A 25,084-nucleotide genomic window follows, 5' to 3' on the forward strand; every position below is an offset into this window, starting at 1 on the left:
TTTACCGACATTAATCCCTGTACTTTCTCCCATACAATTTATGGTTTAAGCTCAGGCCGTTGTTAGATTGTTCATGGCAAATTTCTCAGGAAATTAAAGCTTGGAATGATAAACAGTGAAGCTGAGTTCCAAAGTGAATGATCATCCAAAATAATAAAATTTCCTCTCTCATGAAAGACATTAACTACAAGTGCATTTATCTAACTTAGCACACCAGCACATTATATTTTAGCATGCTGTGCTCTGCAATCATGACAGGTTAGCAAGTGTTAATGATTTACAGTAAAAACTTTGACATTTTCTAAGGTCCAAACATTTTCCCAGGTCATACTTATCTCATCATCCACCCCCAGTAAGTCAGACTGAATGATATTGAGACTGTATATTCAAAGATACACAAAGGGTGTTGAAAAGCTCACAAGACTCTTCTGTTGCTTGTCCTCATTATCTTGATGCTGAAGGGCTTATTAATGACCTCTATGTCATAGTTCAAATTGGAGGTTCTAGTAGTTCTATCAGACAGGTTAATAATTTCAGGGGGGACTTCATAGCGTTTATGGTTGATATCATTGATCTGTCAGAAGAAAAAGAGAAAGACCAACTCCAGATGAAACCACTTCCTTGTAGAGCTACAAAGGAGCTTCACTCTCAGCCCCCAAAGAAAATAGCTTCTAATTCTTAATCCTGGGTTTCCTGAGTTGTGAGAAAAAAATCACCCAATCACGTGTCTGCCACAAAACACGCAACAGCCCACACATCCCCTTGGGAGATTCCTGCAGAGAGGAACAGAGAGGCACCTCCTGCCTCCACACCTCTATGCAGTGCCTAAAGGCGAATGATCTGAATCCAGTGTGGGGGCGCTGCTTTCCCCAGAGATGTATTCAGTGGTAACTACCAAACCAACCTTAAAATGAAAACGATTGGATGTCTGATATTCAGCTGTGAAGAGGGCGTCCTTGACATCATATTCAAACAGAGATGGGAACGGCAACTTTTTCAACGGGGTTGTAAACCCTAGGGCTGGGGGGAGGAAAATGGGGGGTGGGGAAGGAAGCTTTTAGATTTTATTTTGCAGTTAGCTTATCTGAGTCCTAAAGAGTGATTCCCTGGGAGCTCATCAGGGTAATGCTCACCTGTCCTTGTACCATTCTGCTTACTGTTGGCTTCATAGCCCCAGTTCCTGGGGAAGAAGCACCTAGGGACATTACTATCGGGTGCCGGTTTCCAGCAGCACTTACGTTGCCAGCTGCAGACATGCTGTAACAATGGCACAGAGTGACATAATATGAAATGAAGGAAAGAAAGTTCTATGTATTTATAACCAATTTTATTCCAAGAAGATTTTAAGATAGGTCCTATTTACATGCAGTCACTTGTTCTTCTTTTATTCACATTTAAACAGCCATCCAAAATGCATTTATTACCTCCCCGACAAAAAACTAATGATACAGATAAATAAGACACAGTTCTTGCCTTTAGCAAACTTCCATTACAGTCTAGTAGGACATGCAATTTCAGTATGAGAGGAGTGCTCGGACAGAGAGTGCCCAGGGGCTAAAGGAACGCACACGCCAGCCATGGCACACAGTCTAGAAGGCTGCAAGCAGGGTGGGAGGACTTCCAGGTAGGTGAAAGGTAAGCCCACTCCTAGTGCACCGTGAGGGGTTAGGTAGGGGAACAGGAGAGCAGAGAAAGCAGCAATACATGATAGATTCATAAAAACCACAAGTTCATTGTGCCAAGAACACTGAGAGAAACATGCCAGAGGGAAACAATATTCATACGAATAAGCTAGATGTCGGGCCAACCAATTTAGACTTTCTCATGAGGAACAGTCATGGAAATGACTAACAATATGGCATAAAGAAATGCATTTCTAAAATGTAAGAGAAGTAAAACAAAGGAAATAGGAAAAAATTAAGATAGAAATGGGACAGAGGGTGACATAAACAAATTCACAATGTCCATAAGGTAAAAATAAACCACATGTGGCTTCTCAGAGTGGTTTGATTATGGATTTTTACAATGATTAATATTTGGGGTGCCTGGGTGGCTCAGTCAGTTAAGTGTCTGCCTTCAGCTCAGGTTGTGATCCCAAGGTCCTGGGATCAAGCCCCATCCAGACTCCCTGCTCAGTGGGGAGCTGGCTTCTCCCTCTCCCTTTGCCACTTCCCCTGCTTGTGCTCTCTCTCTCTGACAAATAGATAAATAAAAGCTTTAAAAAATGATTATTTTTTGGTGAGATGTATTTTCCTACAACTTTAATATCCACTTACATAAAAATTGTTTTGTTATAATAAAGAACTAAAATAGATGGCAAATTGAATCAAACTGTTGAAACAAACATAGGCATCCACCTCTCCACCCAACTAAATTTACATGAAGTGACAAAAGTATCATTAAGAAAAAAATACAAAACCATTACAAAGCAGCCAGCTATAATGCAATATGGCAGAAATGGTATGAAATGACTGAAACACAGGAAATAGACTTTATGAACTCCAGGGAAAAAAATATTCATGACCTAAATAAAACACAAGAGGAAAAAAAGAACTGCTCCAAGCCAAGTCAATGTGGAGAAGTGGAAGAGAACCTGGGGCATAGTTTTGGATGATTAATTGGGAAGCTCCAGTATGAACATTTAGCTGCCCAATCTGACATTCCTTATAGCTATTGCTAAGCTCTGACTAATTGGTGGGCATCCTGAAGTATTTGTTCATAGGCTAAGGAAGTTAGGAGAAAGATGCTGGGAACCAGAAGACATGGCAATGCACCAGCTAATAAGCCAGGCCCCTCGCCCCCAGACAAGTACCCACGTTCCCTTCAGCAGTTGTTTTCTTCCCTCCTAAATACTCAGTGCAAACCAAGGTAAATAGGACAGGCAGTCATAGATAATTAAACACAAAGATGATAGTCAAGAACCACCAAACATGAGAGAAACCAACACTATGATAGGCACCAGACTCAATAAACAGAAGAAACAAATTGCAGGAAACAATTAATAGAAAAAAAAATTACAAACGTTTTAAATAAATATAATTATTATCTTTAGAGAGGCATATAACTGTTGCTTCCATTAGAAAAAAAGCAACAAAGAATATTGAAAGTTAAGATATTGAACAACAAGATTTAAAACTCCTTAATATTTGGACTGAGTAACAAAAAGGAAAGAGAACAATGTCAAGACAAGAAGAATTTTTTTAAAAATCAAATTTAGGATTATCTCAGAACACAAGGACAAAGACACGGAAAGTATGAGAGAAAGGGTAGGCAAAGTGACCAGTGGAGCCAGACAGTAATACTCAACTAGAACATTCCAAAAGGGGTGAAAAGAGGACACAAGTGAGGGAAGGGGGAATCAAATAAAGAAAGTAATGTTATACATGATGAACAACTCAATATACAACCCACGCAATTCGAAAAGACCGAAATAAACCCAGAAAAACTACATGAATGATTTATGAGTAAAAGCAGTATTTAGCAGTAATTAATGAAAGAGAAAAGAATCAAGTATCTACAGTTCAGTTTAAAACATGAAATAAGCATCTCCTCTGTTTCAAGTATTCATCTAAGTTCCCATGATAGAGTGCTGCCACCCAGCTTAGTAGGTGAGACAGACACCACCATTAATTAGACATTGTTTCCACTATTGACTTGAAATGCCATGTTCCCAACATGCTAAATTTCAGTGCGCATATATGACATGAAAATATGCATTTTAGAACTTCCTGTTTTATAGGTTTGGCATATGTGTCAATTCCTGCTATAATTCCACATGGATAATTACTACAGTGCAAGGATATGTTTTGATATTAGATTTGCAGATCAATAAATCTAACAAAGACTCTTTGAAAAGATCAAAGAAATATGAATACCTTATGAAATCCTCTTCTGACAAAAAGAGGGACAAACAAGATTAGAAACAAAAATGGTGAATGAATGGAACTGGAGGGTATTATGTTGAGTGAAATAAGTCAAAAAGAGAAAGACATGTATCATATGATCTCACTGATATGAGGAATTCTTAAACGCAGGAATCAAACTGAGGGTTGTTGGAGTGGGGGGTGGGGTGGGAGGGATGGGGTGACTGGGTGATGGACACTGGGGAGGGTATGTGCTCTGGTAAGCGCTGTGAATTGTGCAGGACTGTTGAATCTCAGATCTGTACCTCTGAAACAAATAATGCAATATATGTTAAGAAAAAAAAAAAGAAGAAGAAGAAGAAGGTAGCGGGAGGGGAAGAATGAAGCGGGGGATATCGGAGGGGTAGACGAACCATGAGAGATGATGGACTCTGAAAAACAAACAGGGTTCTAGAGGGGAGGGGGGTGGGAGGGTGGGTTGGCTTGGTGGTGGGTATTGAGGAGGGCACATTCTGCATGGAGCACTGGGTGTTGTGCACGGACAGTGAATCATGGAACACTTCATCTAGAACTAATGATGTAATGTATGGGGATTAACATAAGAATAAAAAAAACAAAAACAAAAAAAAATGGTGAATGACAATAGAGATATAGGATTTTTTTTTTTTTTTTTTTTTTGAGAAGAGAGAGAACACAAGCACATGAGCAGGGCAGAGAGAGAGGGAGGGATTTCAAGCAGGCTCCACACACAGCATGGAGCCAGACGCGGAGCTCAATCTCATGACTCCGAGATCATGACCTGAGCCAAAATTAAGATTCTGAGGCTCAATCAACCTAGCTAGCCAGGTGCCCCAGATATATAGGATTTTTAACATAACTAAGGATTGTGAGAAAACTATTTGTACAAATATTTGCCAACGAATGTGAAACTATAATTTGAATCTTTAAATAGTAAAATATTAAATAATCAAAATAAGAAGAGGTGGAAATGACCAGTTGCCATGAGTTGTAAGTAGTCAAAGACCCTTCCCTAAAAAAAATAAAAAAATGATACTTTGCCCAGATCATTTGGGGAATAGAATATTCTCATATAATATATACTTTTCAGAACATAGAAAAAGATAGAAAGTTTCCTCATTCATTTTATTAAACTATAATAATTCTGGCAACAAACTAGACAAGGAAAAGTCAAAATAAACCAACAAAAATATATAAGCCCATTTCACTAAAAAAAATAGATGTTTTTATAATGTTAAATAAAAGGTTAACAATTTGAATTCATTAGAGTATTAAAAGAATTAATGCATAATAGCCAAGTTAAGGGTTATCAAGCGTAAAACTAAAATGTTTCAAAATTAAGAAATGTTTTAACATAATTCATTGAAAAAAGAACAACATTGAAAAAAGAAAATCATATGATCATCTCAACAGAAGCAAACTTCTTTTAAATTTTATTTTATTATGTTATGTTAATCACCATACAATACATCATTAGTTTTTGATGTGATGATCCACGATTCATTGTTTTTGTGTGACACCCAGTGCTCCGTGCAGTATGTGCCCTCCTTAATACCCATCACCGGGCTAACCCATCCCTCCATCCCCCTCCCCTCTAAAACCCTCAGTTTGTTTCTCAGAGTCATAGTCTCTCATCGCTCATCTCTCCCTCCGATTTCCCCCCCTTCATTTTTCCCTTCCTTCTCCTAATGCCCTCCATGCTATTCCTTATGTTCCACAAATAAGTGAAACTATATGATAATTGACTTTCTCTGCTTGACTTATTTCACTTAGCATAATCTCCTCCATTCCCATCCATGTTGATGTAAAAGTTGGGTATTCATCCTTTCTGATGGCTGAGTAATATTCCATTATATATATGGACCACATCTTCTTCTTTTTTTTTTAAAGATTTTATTTATTTATTTGAGAGAGAGAGAGCACATGAGAGGGGGGAGGGTCAGAGGGAGAAGCAGACTCCCCGCTGAGCAGGGAGCCCAATGCGGGACTCGATCCCAGGATTCCAGGATCACGACCTGAGCCGAAGGCAGTTGCTCAACCAACTGAGCCACCCAGGCGCCCTGGACCACATCTTCTTTATCCATTCATCTGTTGAAGGGCATCTCGGCTCTTTCCACAGTTTGGCTATTGCAGACATTTTTTTTTTTAATTTTTAAATTTATTTATTTTGAGAAGGAGAGAGAGCATGCATGAGCAGGGTGGGAGGGGCAAAGGGAGAAAGAATCTCAAGTAGACTCTGCACTCAGCATGGAGCCTGACATGGGGCTCCCTCTCATGACCCTGAGATCATACCTGAGCCAAAGTCAAGAGTTGAACACTTAACTGACTGAGCCACCCAGGTGTCCCCAGAAGCAAACTATTTTTAAAATATAATAATGTGGTAAATTTAAATGCCCTAAATTTAAAAAGCAAATTATAAAATAATATATATAGTATAATTTGTGTTAAAACAAAACAAAAAATATATTAACATGTGTGCATAATATATACATATATGCAAAAGCATAGAAAAATCAAGAGAAGGAAACACACCAAGCTACTGAATTAATTCTGGGGAGGGGATCTAGAGATAGAGAGAAAGCATTATGAATAAGGAAAGACTTCCCCATTTTATTCTGTACATAACTATAATGTCTCAATCTTTTTTATTAAAGGAATGTATCCAGCATAAATTTTGTGATTAAAAAAACAAAAGAATATGTCGCAACACTACTCATTTGGAAAAGGCATAGTACTGACAAGTATTTCATATGCTAGCATCTGATGTAATTGCTTTGAAAAATGACAATATGAATATAACTTAAATCAATGTTTCATGTCTACTATAAACAAAGCAATCACATCATAACCATAAAATATTCTTAAATGTACTTATTAATTCTCCATATATACAGCTGATATTCCTGCCTCATCCTCTCCAGATAACATCAAAAAAAGCTGGAGGGGATCAGTGGAGAAAGAGTTTGCAGGTTCTGGATAACCTCTCAATAACTGATATTCCTAAGTCCGAAGCCGATATTCAGTGGCTCTGCTACCTTTGAAACTGAGGTTGGTAAAGTCCAAAAGGTTAGTTTCACTGCTATAAATTGTTCCAAGGTCTGTAGACCTCTATAAAAAGCAATAAGACAAGAAATCTAATACATTCAGGTAAATACAGTATTTTTGAAGGCAGTCTACCATAACATGCCTACTTCAATTTTAAGCCATTCCCAGTGTTACAGACACCGAAGGTCAAATCTTTGATGTAGATACATCTCCTTCTTCTTTTCCATTTCCACTGCCACCACAGACAAGAACACAGACCCTCATAAACTGTTGCCTGGACTACAGTGGTTGACTCATGACAAGTCTCCCTATCTCTATTTTTCCCCTAACCCCAAACTTTCCCAAAGAGTATTCTCCAGTTATCTTTTAAATAGAATTTTATGCTATTTTCCACTCATATTACTAACTTGTAGAATTTGAGAATTGCTTGGTAATTATCTAACCAAACTTCCATTTGATATAAAGATTTTTTCAGTAGTGCCTCTGAGAGTTCTGTGAATGATGTATAGCCAGTTTCTTCCAAAATCTGAAATTCCACCTTCATAGTTAATATTTTACTGCAAGGTTATTTCTTACGTTTAGTTAAAAATCAGTCTCCAGAAGGTTCCATTCTCTGAAACTTACTATAGTTGCATATTGCCTTTTAGATGAGATATCTCAAACAATATTGAAAAATTAGAAGCAAAAATGATCCTTAGTGTTACAAGACAAAGAAGAAGAAAGGCACATTGGAAAAAAAATTTAAATGGTCATTAGTTGCAGGTATCATTATTGTCTAAGGAAAATCCAAAAGTGTCTATAAACAAACTAGAATAATTAATAAATAAATTTAAGAACATTTCTGGTTCCAAGATCAATATTCAAAAAATCAATTTTAAATCAATATGCCAACAACAGCTTAAACAGAAAATTAAAATTTAAAAATATTTAAATAAAATCAAATACCAAATAGAAAAAAATTTGGAAAAAAATTTCAGACCTCTACCCCAAAAACTTCAAAATTAAGTCTCAATAAATAAAGCAATATATCATGATCATAGATTAGAATATTCACTCTTGTAAATATGGAAATTCTTCCAAAATTAATCTGTACATTTTAGGTGAACAGAGTAAAATTTCTGGTAGATTTTTTTGGGGGAAACTGAGAGACTGATTCTAATATGTATTTAGAAACCTAAAGTGTCAAGAATAAGCTAGGCAATCTTGAAGAAAAAGAAGAATGATATGGAGGACGTACACAACCACATATCATGACCTTTTATAAAGCTATACTAATTAAGGCAGTGTGGTCTTGGCAAACGAACAGACTAACAGTGGAACAAAATAGATATTCTGAAAATAGGTCCTCACATACAAAGACATAATTTACAGTAAAGGTGCCACTACAATGAAGAGGGGAAAAGATGGTAATTTCAATAAGTGGTGATGGATCTACTAAAGATTCAAGAAAAATAAAAATGTTCTGGACTTCTACCTGATACCATACATAAAAATCAAACTAACTTGATTAAAAATCTAAATCTGAAAAATAAAACAATGCTTTTAGAGGAATATATAGGAATATATTTTTCTAACTTTGGAGTAAGCAAGGATTTTTAAGTAGAATACAAAAACACATATTAAAACTCTTAAAGTGGATTTTATTAAAATTAAGAACTACTTTTCATCAAAAGTCACTATTGGGTTAAAAGTGAAATCACAGAGTAAGAGAAGATACTTAAAATTTATATATCTGATAAAAGATTCGTATCCAGAATATATAAATGATTACTACAAAGCAATAAGAAAAATATGAACAGCCCAACAGAAAAAAAACAGTTAAAAAATTGAAAAGGCACTTCACAAATATGATTAACCATGTTGCCAAGAAGTAATATGAAAAGGTGTTTAACTTCATTAGTCATATGAGATGTACACAGCATAGGGAATACAGTCAATAATATTGTAATAATGTATGGTAACAGATGGTAGCTATACTTATCATGGTGAGCATTGTGTAATGTACAGATATGTTGAATCACTAAGTTGTACAACTGAAACTAATATAACATACTGTCAACTATGCTTCAATATTAAAAATTTTTAAGTTAAAATTACATGAAGAAAAAAAGAAAAAGGAGAAAACACCACGAGTAGGTTAGGATGCTGAGTAATTGCTCTTATATATTGCTACAGGGAGTGTAAATTGGTATAAACACTTTGAAAAACTATTTTGCAATATCACTGAAAGATAAACATGTATATATCCTATGAAGTGGAAATTCCATTCTTACGTATCGTTATTTGCCTAGAATAGAACTGTGTACTTAATAACTCAAGTACAGAAACCATTTAGAAACAATAGGAAATTTCAGTTGGCCAATTATATAATTAATGTGTTATGATGTAATATAACATAAATATATAAATATAATATAAAATAAATAAATATAGAATAATCAGTAATAAAAGAAGCACCAGTTAGAAAATATAATGGATTGTATATACAATAGAAACTAAGTATATGAAAGATCTAGAGAAAAAACCCTCATAATGCGTATGTAATAAAATGCATATTATATATGTGTAAAGAGAAAGAGAAACATAAAACCCAGTTGAGAAATATACATACACGAAAAAGAGTTGAAATGGAGAGACTTCCTATGTTTTTAGAATGGGAAGATTCAAAATTACTGAGATATCAATATTTCTTAAATTTAATCTAAAATTCAATGCAGTCCTAATTAATATCCCAATAAGATATTATGGGATATAGAATGTAGAATATGGGAGAAAGGAATAAAATCTAAATATATACCTCCTTTCTGATAAAGTCATAAGTTACAATTAAGCAGTGTTCAAATAGTTGATATCCTTGTGATAGCTACTCAGGGAGAAAATCTACGTTCTTTAGCACACATTCATTTCGGAGAATCTGTTGCCAATACATGATTTTATTTTTGGTTTCTTGGTTTTTGTTTGTTTCAAGTTTTTATTTAAATTCTAGTTAGTTAACAGGTAGGGTAAGGTAATTCCATTTCAGGAATGGAATTTAGTGATCTGTTTGACACTGATTTTAGAAGGCTCTTGTTATAACAAGTCACTGGAGTTCTACAAGTGACTGACTCAGTCATCCATATGTGCTTGATGGCCTCTATTCTTAAGGAATAAATGGTCTAGCCCACAAACATTTCACCTTCCCATGGCTAGCCTTGGAATCACACATATGACACATTTAGCAATGCTGGGATTTCCCCCTCGACTTTGGACTTGAGACCCCATGAGCCAACACTCACTGAGTCCCTCCTCCTCTTCCCTTTACCCTATCCTGCTTCCCCCACTTCCACAGTGTTGCTGGTTATTTTAATAAGGCAAGAAAGAAATGACTTCAAATGAATCAGAGGCCCACAATCCCCTCCACCACCACCCTCTTCCCACTTCATATACTCCTTTCTTTTAAATAAAACCCAGCAGACCGATAGCAGGGAGCCCACTTCTCTGACCTCTGTCACCACCTGGCCTGGAGCACAGTCTATCCTCTCTGATTCGGGGATCTCTGGGCACTCTGGAACAAATGCAGTCTCTGCATAGGAATTAAAGGGAAAAGTTGGACATCTGTAGTGCAATCACAATTCCAGGAAGGATGCAGGGAAAGTTATAGACTTTCAGCCAATTCTCCAGTCAATGATTACTAGCAGCCAATATCTACATGTGCATACAAGTGCTAAATACATTTGCCTTTTGTTTGGTTGGTTTTTATTGAGATATAATTCACATACCATGCCATAAAATTCACCTTTTTAAAGTGTACAATTCAATGGCTTTCAGGATTTTACAAAGTTGTGCAACCAATCACCACTATCTAATTCCAGAACATTTTCATCCCCCCAAAAAGAAAGCATGTACCCATTAATGGTCACTCCCCATCCCCCTCTTCTCCCAGTCTCTGGCAAATGCTAATCTGCTTTCTGTCTCTGTGGATTTGCCTATTCCAAATATTTCATACAAATGGAATCATAAACTATGTGGTCTTTGGTGTCTGGCTTCTTTCACTTGGCATAATGTTCTCAAGGCTCATCCATGTTGCAGCATGTAACAAGTACTTCATTCCTTTTTATGGGTGATTCATAACCACAGTATGTATATATAACCCTTTAAAAAATCCATTCCAAAGTTGACGTACATTTGGGTTGTTTCCACTTTTTGACTATTGCATAGAATTTTACAATGAACATTCACATACAGGTTTTTGTGTGAACGTATGTTTTGAATTCTCTTGGTTATATATCTGGCAATAGAATTGCTAAGTAATACGATTAACTCTATCTTTAAATTTTTGAGGAACTGACAAACTCTTTCCCAAAGGGACTGCACAATTTTACAACCCCACCAGCTGTGTGTGAGGGTTCCAATTTCTCCACATCCTCAACAACTGTTTTTGTCTGTCTTTTTCAAGATAGACATTTTAGTGGGTGTGAAGACATTTGATTTTGATTTGCATTTCCCCAAAACTGATACTGAACATCTTTTCATGACATATTGGCCATTTGTAGGTCTTCTATGAAGAAATGTCTGTTCAAATCCTTTGCTCACTTTAAAAACTGGATTATTTTTCTTTTTTGTTTTGAATTGTAAGATTTCTTTATATATGCTGGATACAAGAATCAGATATATCACTCGCAAATATGTTTTCCCATCCAGTGGACTGTCTTTTCACTTCCTTGACGGTGACCTTTAAAGCATAATTTTTTTAAGTAAAATTTGCCTATCTTTTCCTTGGTTGTTATGCTTTCAGTGTTATATCTAAGACACTGTTGCCTAACCCAAGGTCAAAATATTTATGTTTTCTTCTTAGAATTTTACAGGTTTGACTCTTACATTTCAAGTTTTGATCCATTTTGAGCTAATTGTCATATGTAATGTCAGGTAGGTATCCAGAATTATTTTTTTACATGTGGTTTTCCTGTACCCCACACATTTGTTTTTTGTTTATTTTTTGCTTCTTTCCCCACTCATTTTCAGCCATCTGTGAGGTAAACTGGGACAGTATTATTGTCCCCATTTGAATAAAGACCTTCGCTCAACATTGGCTATTTTTACTTCAGCTTTTGTCACCTTTGTGAACCCCAACCCCACCCCTGCCACCCTCCAATGTAACATCAGAAATAGGATCCAGTTTAGCAGGTTCCATGAGCCAGTCAACACCCAGAATTCCATTTGAAGCTTGAGTCAACAGTTACTGTGGGCCTAATAGGTGCCCTTTAGTACTTTTGTTTCTGTTCAAAAAAGACCTCAAAACAACTCTCCTACATTTATGGCTCTATACTTGTTTATGTATATATACTTAAATAAAAATTTATTTTATTTTTATTTTTTATTTTTTTAAGATTTTATTTATTTATTTGAAAGAGAGAGAGAGAGCACAAGTAGGGGGAGCAGCAGAGGGAGAGGGAGAAGCAGGCTCCCTGCTGAGCAGGGAGCCCGATGTGGGGCTCGATCCCAGGGCCCTGGGATCATGACCTGAGCCGAAGGCAGCCACTTAACCGACTGAGCCACCCAGGCGCCCCTAAAAATTTATTTTAAAATTGGACTAAAGACTTAAATGTAAGACCCTTGAAACTGTGAAACTCCTTGGGACGTCCGGGTGGCTCAGTCGGTTAAGCATCTGCCTTCGGCTCAGGTCATGATCCTGGGCTCCTGGGATCAAGTCCCACATTGGGCTCCTAGCTCTGTGGGGAGCCTGCTTCCCCCTCTGCCTGCTGCTCCCCCTGCTTGTGCTCTTTCTATCTGTCAAATAAATAAATAAAATCTTAAAAAAAAAAAAAGAAACCATGAAACTCCTAGAAAAAGACATGTGAGAAACACTTCATGAAATTGGTCTTGGCAAGAATTTCATGGATATGATACCAAAACCACATACAACAAAAGCAAAAATGGACAAATGGGACTACATCAGACTAAAAAGCTTCTGCACAGCAAAGGAAACCATCAACAGAATGAAAAGGTAACATAAAGGATGGGGGAGAAAATATTTGCAAACCATCTATCTGAAAATGGGCAAAATTCTAAAATATATAAGGAATGCCTACAACACAATAGTAAAAACAAACAAAAAGAATCTGATTAAAAAATGGGCAAAAGACTTCCATAAGCTTTTCTCTAGAGACACACAAATGGCCGACAGAAAAGAAGCTCAATATCACTAATCATCAGGGAAATTTAAATCAAAAGCCAAACGAGATATCACCTCACATCTTAGGATGGCTATTATTAAAAAAAAAAAAAAAAAGATAAGTGTGAGTGAGAATGTGGAACAATTGGAACCTTTGTATACTAATGGTGGGAATGATGCAAATTGGTGCAGCCACTATGTAAAACAGTACAGAGGAAATATTAATTTCCTCAAAAAATTCAAAATAGAATCACCAGGGGCGCCTGGGTGGCTCAGTCGTTGGGCTTCTGCCTTCGGCTCAGGTCATGATCTCAGGGTCCTGGGATCGAGCCCCGGATCGGGGTCCCTGCTCCGCGGGAGGCCTGCTTCTCACTCTCCCCCCTGCTTGTGTTCCCTCTCTCGCTGTCTCTCTCTCTCTCTCTCAAATAAATAAATAAAATCTTAAAAAAAAAAAATAGAACCACCATATGATCCAACAATCCCACTGCTGGATATGTATTCAAAGAATTCAAAGAATTGAAATCAAAACCTCAAAGAGATACTAGCATTCTCATGTTGATTTCAGTGCTATCCACAAATAACCAAGATGTGAAAACGACCCAGGCGTCCATCAACCAATGAATGGATAAAGAAAATGTGGTATATATACATATAACAGAATATTATTCAGCTGTAAGATAAGGAAGGAAATCTGGTCATTTACAACAACATGGATGAACCTGCTAAGTGAAATAAGTTGGTTACAGAAGGGCGGATGCTGCATGATTCCATTTATATGAAGTATTTAATATAGTCAAATTCACAGATGAAAAGACTAGAATTATAGTTGCCAAGGCCAGGGGGGGAGGGGGAAATGGGGTGTTGCTAATCAACATGTAAAGTTTCAGTTATGCAAGACGAGTAAGTTCTACAGATCTGATGTACAACATCGTGCCTATGAATAATCGTGCCTGATGTACTCTTAAGAATCTATTAAGAGGGTAGACCTCATGTTAACTGTTCTTACCACAATAAAAATAAATAAATAAATAAATAAATAAATAAATAAATAAATAAACCCTCCTTTTCAATTCATGGAAGCGTATCTTCAAAAAGCATCTTGAAAGAAGCCTAATATATAGAACAGGTGTAAGTGGAATTGACTACTCTGCATGAATTAGAGTGTGGTTTCAGCTAAATGTAGGTGTGAAGATATAGGGGTTTTTTTCTTAAAGATTTTATTTATTTATTTGACACAGAGAGAGAGGGAGAGATCACAAGCAGGGGGCGGGGCAGAGGGAGAGGGAGAAGTAGGCTCCCGGCTGAGCAGAGAGCCTGATGCGGGGCTCAATCCAAGGACCCTGAGATCATGACCTGAGCCCAAGGCAGATGCTTAACCGACTGAGCCACCCAGGCGCCCCGTGAAGATCTAGTTTTATGTTGACTAAAAGAAACTACTTATTCACGTACGTTGGACAATAATCTCATGGGACTTGTTACCCAAAGTTTAATAGGGAAAAAATAGTAATAGGCTAAAAATAGCTTATATCAATGGTTTTCAGATCCTCTTTCAAAGACATAGTTGCTCCTAGAAAGCACCCTAATGTTTACTGTGGAGAGTGGTGAAGAGAGATTGAGTAGGTAGGGTTCTGCTATCAGCACAATTTCTTTTCAATGCACACTTAATCTGCATGTATAACATGAGCTTTAGCAACCAAAATAAACCTCAGATTCTGTTTTAATTGGGGATAGATTTTTATATTACACACTATTATTTTATTATTTGAGTATTGTGAGCATGGAGGACAAAGCATTCTATTGGATGCTTCTGTGTGAAAGAGAACAGTTTCGAAGGTATTGATGAAGAAATCATAGCTATTTCAATCAGAATATGGGCTGGAGGCTAATTGTAATTGATATATTTAAGCCAAGTTAATCAACTTGTTGCAACCTAATTTCCTTTTTCATAATGTAGTGGGATTGGGCACTGTTACCTCAACTGTTCTTTCTCCTTGAAGGCTCTACTACTTCATGACTGGATTGACGGACAGACATCTGATAAGCCTAATTTTGCTTCTTGTTAATACTTCATCAAATGGGACTTGGGAGACCCTGAATGTCACTGGCATTCAAGGTTTTGTTGTAGAAAAAGAAAACATGTCTTTTGAAGCTTGACTGAAATTGGTGGATGTGGATTTTGAGTGATGCATTGTGGTGCCATGCTGAAGAGCAAAGGAATGTAATCCTTCCAAACCCAAAACCACAAGCATCCTCCTTACCTTTCCTTAACACCAAAAACATCAAGAAGATGTCTACGGCCAGTACAGTTAGGGAGAAGATGATCAGAAGGACTTCCAATATATTGAGTTTCCTTGCCATCTAGATGGACACAGATAATGGGATTTAAACAAACCACAAAGCTCCATCAATCCAAAAGGCATCATGATTATAATGTGAATTCATTTGCAAGATGACTTGATTACAAGCTTTCCTCCTTACATAATCCAAAGAATACTGGTTTCCACTCCTCACGGTGTTTACAATTACTCTAGTCTGTGCATCCAACACCTCTAGAGCCTTTGCCTTTTTTGTCTGCAGAGGGTTGAGTATTGTCCAAGGAAAGAATATTTCAAACATAAAGAACTGAAAGTAGAGAGGGAGGAGTGGAACAGAGTACAGGAGAGAGATGAGGCAATGAGGTGCCTCACAAAGCCTTTTTAGATGCCACTTTGATCCTCACACCCACCCTGGGCAGCAGAGTGGAGGGTACACTCAGGGAGAGAAAAAGTAACAAAACCTGAATCCAATCTTCTTATTCCAATTCTCACGCCATGATGGCAAGATGTTTAATTATTTAGAAGTGACTAATCCTGTTAAGTCTCTGGTAACAAAAATGAACCTAATCCTGATCTCCAGCACAATGCTTGCTTGCGTGGTCACAGCACACAAACCCATGTAGATTTGGTGGCTCACTGTAACCTTGCCAATCATGCATACATAGACCCAAGTTTTAAAATATTTGGTGTATTGGAGTGTGTAGTGAACTGGGAACCAAAGAACATTCATTCTTGTCCTGGCTTGCCTACCAATAGGTGGGCATTTTAGCTATTTGGATGTGTATTTCTTCATCTCCAGAAGTCAGATTCTGGAGGTACTCCCAAGCTTATGCTGCAATTATAGCAAATCTCACATTATACATATGCCTCACAACCTCATGATGGCCCTCACCATGTCATTCCTTGACCAACTTTCCACCATCTTCAGCACTCTTCCCACCATGGCTGCACACTGGCTACTCCCTGGAACTTACCACCCTCCAGAATTGTTCCATTTCTGAACTCTAAGCCTCTACTTCCTACTTACTGGGCAGAAGCCCATCCCCTTTTACCCTCTTATTGCATTGTTTATTCTTGGATCCACTGAGGCTTCTGTTCTGTTCCACTCCCTCTTAATCTCTTAGTCCCTCCTGGCCTCCTGGCTGTTATCATTCCCTGATGTAGTCTTCAGCAGCTATTATTTCTCTCATCTTCCTTGCTCCCTCGTCTGCTAACTGAATCTATACAATGAAACCATTGATCCAAACTTCTGCCTTCCGAGTTTATGCACTCAGCCCAACGTAGATGCCACTGGGTTCATAATCTGACAAATATACTGGGCCTTAAAGCTGACTGACAATCTTGGCACCTTCTCCCATTTTTCACAGGAGAAATTTCAAACATTGATCCTTGTTTTCAAGCCCCAACCTTTGTCACGTATGCTGTTACTCTCAGCCAATATCATCTCCAACGTCACAAACGAAACAACAATTTTGCAGAAACTATTCCATATACCTGCTTCTCAACCCAAGCATTTCTATGAAATTTATCTGTATCTAGGTAAACTCTTATTTTTTCCCCCTCTTCTCAACTGAAGAGATTTCCCTCCTCTTGTCTAAGGATAACCCTTGTATGTATTCTGTAGATCTCACACACTTTGAATTTCTCAAAAATCTTGTTCCACCAATTATCCTTCCTCTTCCTTGCATTATCAACCTCTCCCTCTGAATGTGCTCTTTCCCCTCAAAGTCACCCTAAACTCTGGTGATTATTCTGTGTCTTTCTCTAGGTACCATTATAACTTTCGTTTTCCTCTTATAGCTAACTTTCCAAAAAGATAATGGCACACTGTCTGCATTACCTTCCTTGTATATTACTGGCATGGCTTCTGTTTTCTTGCATTCCACTGAAACTCCCCCTGCCAAGGTCACCAGTGATTTAGCTGCTGAATACAATGGGCACTCTCTTAATCACCCAGCACTATCAACCATTCCTTCCTCTTTAAATTTCTCCATGTTTGGATTCCTTGATTATCATTTAATCTTGGTTTTCACCTACTTTTCTGGCTCCTCCAATTTTCTTTTAGTCCCCTGTTTCATTAAGATATTGATATTCCCTATATTTTCAACATAGGTCCACCATCCTCTCTCTTTTAGCAAGCTCCACCACTCATATGACTTCATATAACACCCGAGGGCAATGCAATCTGTATTTCTAGCCCAGAGATTCAGATTTATATGCGCAACTGCCTATTAGATATCTCACCTGGATGTCCCACACACTTAACCAAATTCAACACATTTGAACATGTGTTCACCGCTCCCCACACCCCAGTCCTAACTTCCACCAATTCTGCCCAGTTGGCCTCTCCTCAATAATTAATATCTTGAGGAACAGAATCACAATTTCATTAAAAAATCTACATAACTTTTTTTACTTCTCTCTTTTTTGCATTTCTCACAGCCAGTCACCAGTTCAGTCAGACTCCTTCCCCAATATCTTTCAGATCTGTATCTTCTTCTCCATCCCTACTGGAAATGCTTTAGTCAAGCCATTATTTTTGGCCTGAACTGTGACCACAACTTCCCCACTGGCTCCCTGCTTCCAATTGGCAGATGGATTAATCTTTCTACTGCACAAACAAGGTTATTTGGTTTTCCTATACTCAGGTCCTCAGTGGTTCTCCAAATAAAATGCAAACTCTTCAGCTTTGTAATCAAAGGTCTTCATGACATCTCCTATGCCTGTGTGGCCTGCCTCTTCTCTCCCTTATGTTCCAGCCGTACCAAACAAACAACTGTGCAGTAATAATCGGTAAATCCATGTAAATAAAGAATTTTCTTTTTTTCTTACTTTGCCTCTCCTTTAACTTCGCATTTCCCTGCACTCCTGCTCTTCTCAGCCCTGGCCCAATGCCAAGACCATTTCTATAAGCATTGCCATATGCGTATAGTTTCACTTTTTAATTGAGGCAGGCTTTTGATTAATGTGTAATAAGCCGAGTAAAAAAGCACCTTAATTTTGAAATAGGGGTAAGGAGCAAGGATCTACAGATAATTTGCCAAGGTAGGGCAGAGTTAGGATTGGGGTTTGGAATTGAAGTTGGAATATATTCACTATTCTTTCCTATTAGCCTAAATCTATCAGGTGTCTCTCCTCTAAATTATTCAAAGGTTTACTCTAATCCCCGTAAGACATATATATAATACATAATATTATATTCCTATGACACCCCTACATCAAAGTTGACCAGGCAGGCATTATGATTCACATTTTATGTCAATGTTAAGGGGTTTTGCCTAACCATGGTTAGTGGTATGACTGAGGCAAGCACTGAGACTCTGCTTCTTAAACTAGTCTTTGAGAATTCACGCTCTCTCCACAATGTCTCCTAGACCTCAGAGCTTACATATCTAGAGGCTGGATCTCTAATGGTAGAATTTCAGGCAGTGAAAGAAGTCTGAGGGACCAACCCCTCAGGTATGCTTGCCATACCTGACTTCATTACTTATACATGCAGCCCAGGACTCACTACCACAGCAAAGCTGAGTGACAGCTTCCCTTCTCCAAGCATTGTGTCTCTCCATGAGAATTTCCTTCCCAGCCTCTACAAACCCAAAGCAGCTACTTCTTCCAAAGCTCCTGAATCCTCCTGGGGGGAGCAAGGAGGGGGAAGCAGGCTCAACACCGGTGGCTCAGGAAGTTCGGAAGACTCTGGGGGCAGCCCCAGGTATTTTCCTGCCACAGGAACTATTGGCATTCTGGTAGAGAGCAGGTAGATGGGGATTCATAAAGGTAGAAAGTCTCTCCTACTTAGAAACCCTCCTGACTCAGCCACTTTTTTATATCAAACACAATTTTAGGATAATTAAAATCCAGGTTATTATTAAAGACCTTAATGATCATATACCATTTCCCTCTCCACAAAGAGATGCCTCTACTGTCTTCCCAATCCATCACTTTCAGCTAGCTTCCGGAAGTACCCTATCTGTTAATTCTTTCCTTGTTTTCTCCCCGTGAGAAAGGAACGTCTTGCATTCGACCCTCCCCATCTGTTACACACGCATACACACACACCTCTCCTGTCCAGTCAGCCTGTGACTCCATGCACTATCTCATCCCCACTCCTCATAGTCTGTGGAAAAGGAAGAAAATATCAGGTCCAGAAGAAAAGTGTGAGTTGTCCAGATCATTTAGCAAAGCAGACAGGGACATTTAAAAGAAAAAAAGAGCACTACTTATTTAAAGCCACCATGTGCATGGAGAGAAGTACTCACCTCATAGCCGTATCCCTTTATTTGCTGTGTCTATCCCTCAGTAGTTCTTGAGGAACACTGAGCAAAGGTGACAAGGCTGATGTAGCCAGCTTCTGCCAGGATCGATTTATTGCCCTGTAAATTTATGGCAATTGGAGGATAGGAGTGCATTTTCCAGCTAACCATAAAGGGCCCTTGCTTTCCCTGTGACTTAGAGAAAGCTCCATTTGTTAATAAAAGAGGAAGGTGGGGTTTTATTCTAATAGTTATGCTTCTTCTGTGTTCCTGTTCATATCCAATTACTTTGCTTGTCACACTACATTATACTTGCTTGTCTGTCCACGCAGCCTAAAGTGTTCAGGGAGCTGGCCATCTCCAGTCATACCTACAGCTCCTGTGCTTAGCACTCTGCCCAACATAAACATACAGCTATTTGTTGAATAAGTAAATGAAAAAAGGAATAGCTCTTGCTTGGTTCACCCACATTGTTCCTTTTTCCATTTTGTCTCCCAAAGTTCTCTTGAGTAACTCAGCTTTCCATTAATTTAAATAAGCATCCCCACCAATTATTCTCAATAAAATAAGTACCATCAAACTAGACATTATATAATCTTGAAGTGGGAAGACACCTCTACTGGAAATTTGTCATGCTCTTTGACTTTTCGGCACCTTTAAAAAACGTCTAATATTTAAGGAACTTTCCACCCTGGGAATTCTGCCTCCCCTCCCCCCTCCCCTAAGTAAGAGGTTAGAAATTCTCTTTCACAATCTCCCTTTCAGCCAAGGTAGAGGCCGGTGGTCTGTGCTCGGCCAATGAGATGTGCCTGTGGAATCCAGGATGGTAAAGAGGCACTGTTTCGGAGGCAGCAGGGACTGGGGACCTAGCAGCATCCTATGCTCAGTACTGGGAGTACAAGCTGCCAGACATGTGCTAAGGGCCATGGCAGTGGAACCTCCCACAAGGTAATCAGGCTGGTGTACCTAGCCACATAGCCTACAAACCTGACACTCTAGCCCTCCTGGAGTTTCAGTGAGTCACCAATATCTTTCAAGACTCATTTTTATTCTTAAGCTAGCTAAAGTGTGTTACTTTTGTAATGAAATATAACTCACATGCCATGACATTCACCCTTGCAAAGTATACAGTTCAATGGTTTTTAGTATATTCACAGAGTTTTGCAATCATCACCACTAATTCCAGAACATTTTCATCATTCCAAAAGAAAGCCATCACTCATTCAAGGTCACTCCCCATTCTCCTCTCCCCAATCCCTGCAACCACTAATCCACTTCCTATCTGTATGGATTTGCCTATTCTGAACGTTTCATATAAATAGAATCATACAATATGCAGCCTTTTGTGTCTGACTTCTTCCACTTGGCATAATGTTTTCAAAATTCAACCATATTGTTGTAGGTATTAAGCACCCTCAGGTATCAGTGTTTTATTCTTTTTTATGGCCGGATGATATTCATTACATCAATACATTACATTTTGTTTATATACTCATCAATTGATGTACATTTGGGTTGTTTCTACTTTTTTTGCTATTAGGAGCAATGCTGCTATGAACATGCATGTACAAGTTTTTGTGTGGACATATATTTTCAATTCTTTGGGGATACACCTCAGAGTGAAATTTCTGGATCATATGGTAACTCTATCTTTAACTTTATGAAGAATTGCATTTTCCAAAATGGTGGCAGGCAACATATTACGTTCCCACCAGCAGTATATGAGGGTATACAGTTATGTATCCTATATATAACAATCTATGAGGGTACACAGTTATATATCCTATATATAACAATATATGAGGGTACACAGTTATATATCCTATATATAATAATATATGAGGGCATACAGTTATATATCCTATATATAACAATATATGAGGGCATGCAATCTTTCAATGGCATCCAAGATCCATAAGTAATACAGTAGCCATAATAGTCCATGTTTACTTTAAATGCTCAGTGAATGGCAAGCATACACACACACACACACACACAGAAACTTGGTTTCTACTTCAGGAACTTCAGGAATGACATAAGCACCTTATCTTTTGCTCCAGTAAAAGAAAGCCTTTGTTAGAGGGAAAATGTACGCGGATCTCATTTCAAATTGGGACAATATCTTGGGAAAAGATAAAGAAAGGAGATTTATTACTACATAAGATCATTCTATTCTTTGTGAGATAATTTACCCTTAGCTCCCCACATCCTATGCTCACTTATGACATCATTCACATTTCAGTGCTAACTGACAATCCCAGCTATAATCTGTTTCCTAAAGTGCAGAAATTAGCTAACTTTGCAATCCCTTCTTGCTAACTAGCACCTGGAAGATTTTGCGTCATATGCTTGTGTTGACCAATGAAAAAGAGACATTCTGAAGAAAAGAAACAAGCATGCAACCCAGTATCTTCCAGTTGTTTACTAGTAAGAAGGCATGGTGAAGTTTGTTCTTGGCAGAATTTATAAAGTAATCAAAGCAAGCAGATGGTTGAATCATCAAGTCAGAAACCAAAAATATGCATGACCCTTAACTTTCAAAGCACCATCCTCCAAGGCAAGATGCAAAGATCTCAATGATATTGCAGTAATGACAAGAAGCGAAAGGTACTGACACTTGGACCATATCTGCCAAGGCCAACACAACCTTGTCTTTGTAGGTATCTATGATAATTAATATTATATCAAGGATGCTTTTAATAAGAAAAGGAATAAATTTTCTTCCTCTTAAGTTAAAGGGTTTCAGATTGTTATTTTTTTTTTAATTTTTTTGGCATACCTACAAAGAGATAAAGTGAAATTATGTGGTCTTGGGGAGAGAGAATATCTCAAAAAGACTCCAACCTTTCCCGTAATAGCTGGCCAGGAGTTACAAGTGTAGGTCCATGTTACAAGGTCTGCTTCAAGGTAGCCACAGTGTACATGGCTCCATGTGTAATTGTTCTTATTCTTTTTCCCAAGTTTTTATTTAAATTCCAGTTGTTAACATATGTATAATATTCGTTTTGGGTGTACAGTTAACTATTTTAATTTTTAATATGATAAATATCGATATAACCCCATGTACAAAAGCTTTGGAATCCTCAAAAATTTTTAAGAGTATAAAGGCGTTCTGGATCCAAAATATTTGTAGAACTGCTCATTTGGTGTACTGATTTTCAGATGTCTTAATTAAATATGATATATGAAATGTATATGATATATATACATTCCACATGAATAAAAAATTTAAGTGTATATATTATATAGACTTTTATATATTAAGCATATATGTATATGTATATTACATATATACTTAAAATTCTTTTTTAAATTTAAATTCAATTAGCCAACATATAGTACATCATTATATTTTGATATAGTGTTCAACAATTTGTTAGTTGCATATAATACCCAGTGCTCATCACATCACGTGCCCTCCTTAATGCCCACCACCCAGTTACCCCATCACCCCACCCACCTCCCTTTCCACAACCCTCAGTTTGTTTCCCAGAGTCAAGAGTTTCTCATGGTTTGTCTCCCTCTCTGATTTCTTCGCATTCAATCTTCCGTCCCTTCCCCTATGATCCTCTGCGCTATTCCTTATATTCCACATGTGAGTGAAATCATGATGTAATTGTGTTTCTCTGATTGACTTATTTCACTTAGCATAATACCCTCCAATTCCATCCATGTAGATGTAAATGGTAGGTATTCATCCTTTCTGATGGCTGAGTAATATTCCATTGTATATATGAACCACATCTTTTTTTTTTTAAAGATTTTATTTATTTATTTGAGAGAGAGAGAGAAGGAGAGACAGTGAGAGAGTATAAGTGGGGAGGAGAGGAAGAAGAGGGCTCCCTACAGAGCAAGGAGCCTGATGCAGGGCTCAACCCCAGGATGCTGGGATCATGACCTAAGCCGAAGGCAGACGCTTAACCGACTGAGCCACCCAGGCACTCCATGAACCACATCTTTATCCATTCATCTGTTGAAGGACATCTTGGCTCCTTCCACAGTTTGGCTATTGTGGACATAGCTGCTATGAACATTGGGGTACAGGTGCCCCTTCTTTTCACTGCATCTGTATCTTTGGGGTAAATATCTAGTAGTGCAATTGCTGGGTTATAGGGTAGCTCTATTTTTAGCTTCCTGAGGAACCTCCATACTGTTTTCCAGAGTGGCTATACCAGCTTGCATTCCCATCAACAGTGGAAGAGGGTTCCCCTTTCTTCATATCCTCACCAATATTTGTTGTTCCTTGCCTTGTTAATTTTAGCCATTCTAACTGGTATAAGGTGGTATCTCATTGTGGTTTTGATTTGTATTTCCCTGATGACAAGCGATGTGGAGCATTTTTTCATGTGTCTGTTGGCCATTTGTATGTTTTCTTTGGAGAAGTGTCTGTTCATGTCTTCTGCCCATTTCTTGACTGGATTATATGTTTTTTGGCTGTTGAGTTTGATAAGTTCTTTATAGATCTTGGATACCAGCCCTTTACCTGTTATGTCATTTGCAAATATCTTCTCCCATTCTGTAGGTTGTCTTTAGTTTTGTTGACTGTTTCCCTTGTGGTGCAGAAGATTTTTATCTTGATGAAGTCACAATAGTTCATTTTTGCTTCTGGTTCCCTTGCCTTTAGAGACATGTCTTACAAGAAGTTGCTGCAGCCGAGGTCAAAGAGGTTACTGCCTGTGTTCTTCTCTAGGATTTTGATGGATTCCTGTCTTACATTTGGGTCTTTCATCCATTTTGAGTTTATCTTTGTGTATGGTGTAAGAGAATGGTCCAGTCTCATTGGCAAAGAAATCAAACTCTCACTCTTCGCAAATAACATGATATTTTATGTGGAAAACCCAAAAGACTCCACCCCAAAATCGCCAGAACTCATACAGCAATTCACAATGTGGCAGGATACAAAATCAATGCACAGAAATCAGTGGCATTCCTATACACAAACAATGTGACTGAAGAAAGAGAAATTAAGGAATTGATCCCATTCACAATTGCACCAAAAACCGTAAGATACCTAGGAATAAACCTAATCAAAGAGATAAAGGACCTGTATTCTAGAAACTACAAAACACTTACGAAAGAAATTGAGGAATACCTAGAAAGATGGAAAAACTCTCTATGCTCATGGATTGGAAGAATAAACATTGTTAAAATGCCTATGTTGCCCAGAGCAATCTACACATTCAAAGCAATCCCTATCAAAATACCACTGACATTTTTTGCAGAGCTGGAATAAACAATCCTAAAATTTGTATGGAATCAGAAAAGACCCCGGATAGCCAGGGAAATGTTGAAAAAGAAACCAAAGTTGGTGGCATCACAATGCCTGACTTTAAGCTATATTATAATAAGCTGTGATCATCAAGACAGCATGGTACTGGCACAAAAACAGACACATAGACCAATGGAACAGAACAGAGAACCCAGAAATGGACCCTCAACTCT

General features: G+C 37.9%; 1 protein-coding gene across 1 annotated transcript in view; it reads right to left on the reverse strand.

Moving 5' to 3' along the window:
• The window catches only part of MGAM2 (maltase-glucoamylase 2 (putative)), an 85,227-nt gene extending 69,792 nt beyond the window's left edge, over nucleotides 1-15,435 (reverse strand). Inside the window, exons 1-5 of the mRNA XM_064575629.1 lie at nucleotides 15,318-15,435; nucleotides 10,409-10,488; nucleotides 1,134-1,257; nucleotides 905-1,014; nucleotides 420-574 (exon numbers count right to left, since the gene is read on the reverse strand). Coding sequence (XP_064431699.1) covers nucleotides 420-574; nucleotides 905-1,014; nucleotides 1,134-1,257; nucleotides 10,409-10,488; nucleotides 15,318-15,435 — 587 coding nt within the window. The remainder of the gene's footprint in view (nucleotides 1-419; nucleotides 575-904; nucleotides 1,015-1,133; nucleotides 1,258-10,408; nucleotides 10,489-15,317) is intronic.
• Between the last annotated feature and the right edge of the window lie 9,649 nt (nucleotides 15,436-25,084).

The sequence above is a fragment of the Mirounga angustirostris genome, unplaced genomic scaffold, assembly GCF_029215605.1.
Source record: "Mirounga angustirostris isolate CCGP_5_RB_7025 unplaced genomic scaffold, mMirAng1.0.hap1 SCAF_12, whole genome shotgun sequence".
Taxonomy (NCBI): Eukaryota; Metazoa; Chordata; class Mammalia; order Carnivora; family Phocidae; genus Mirounga; species Mirounga angustirostris.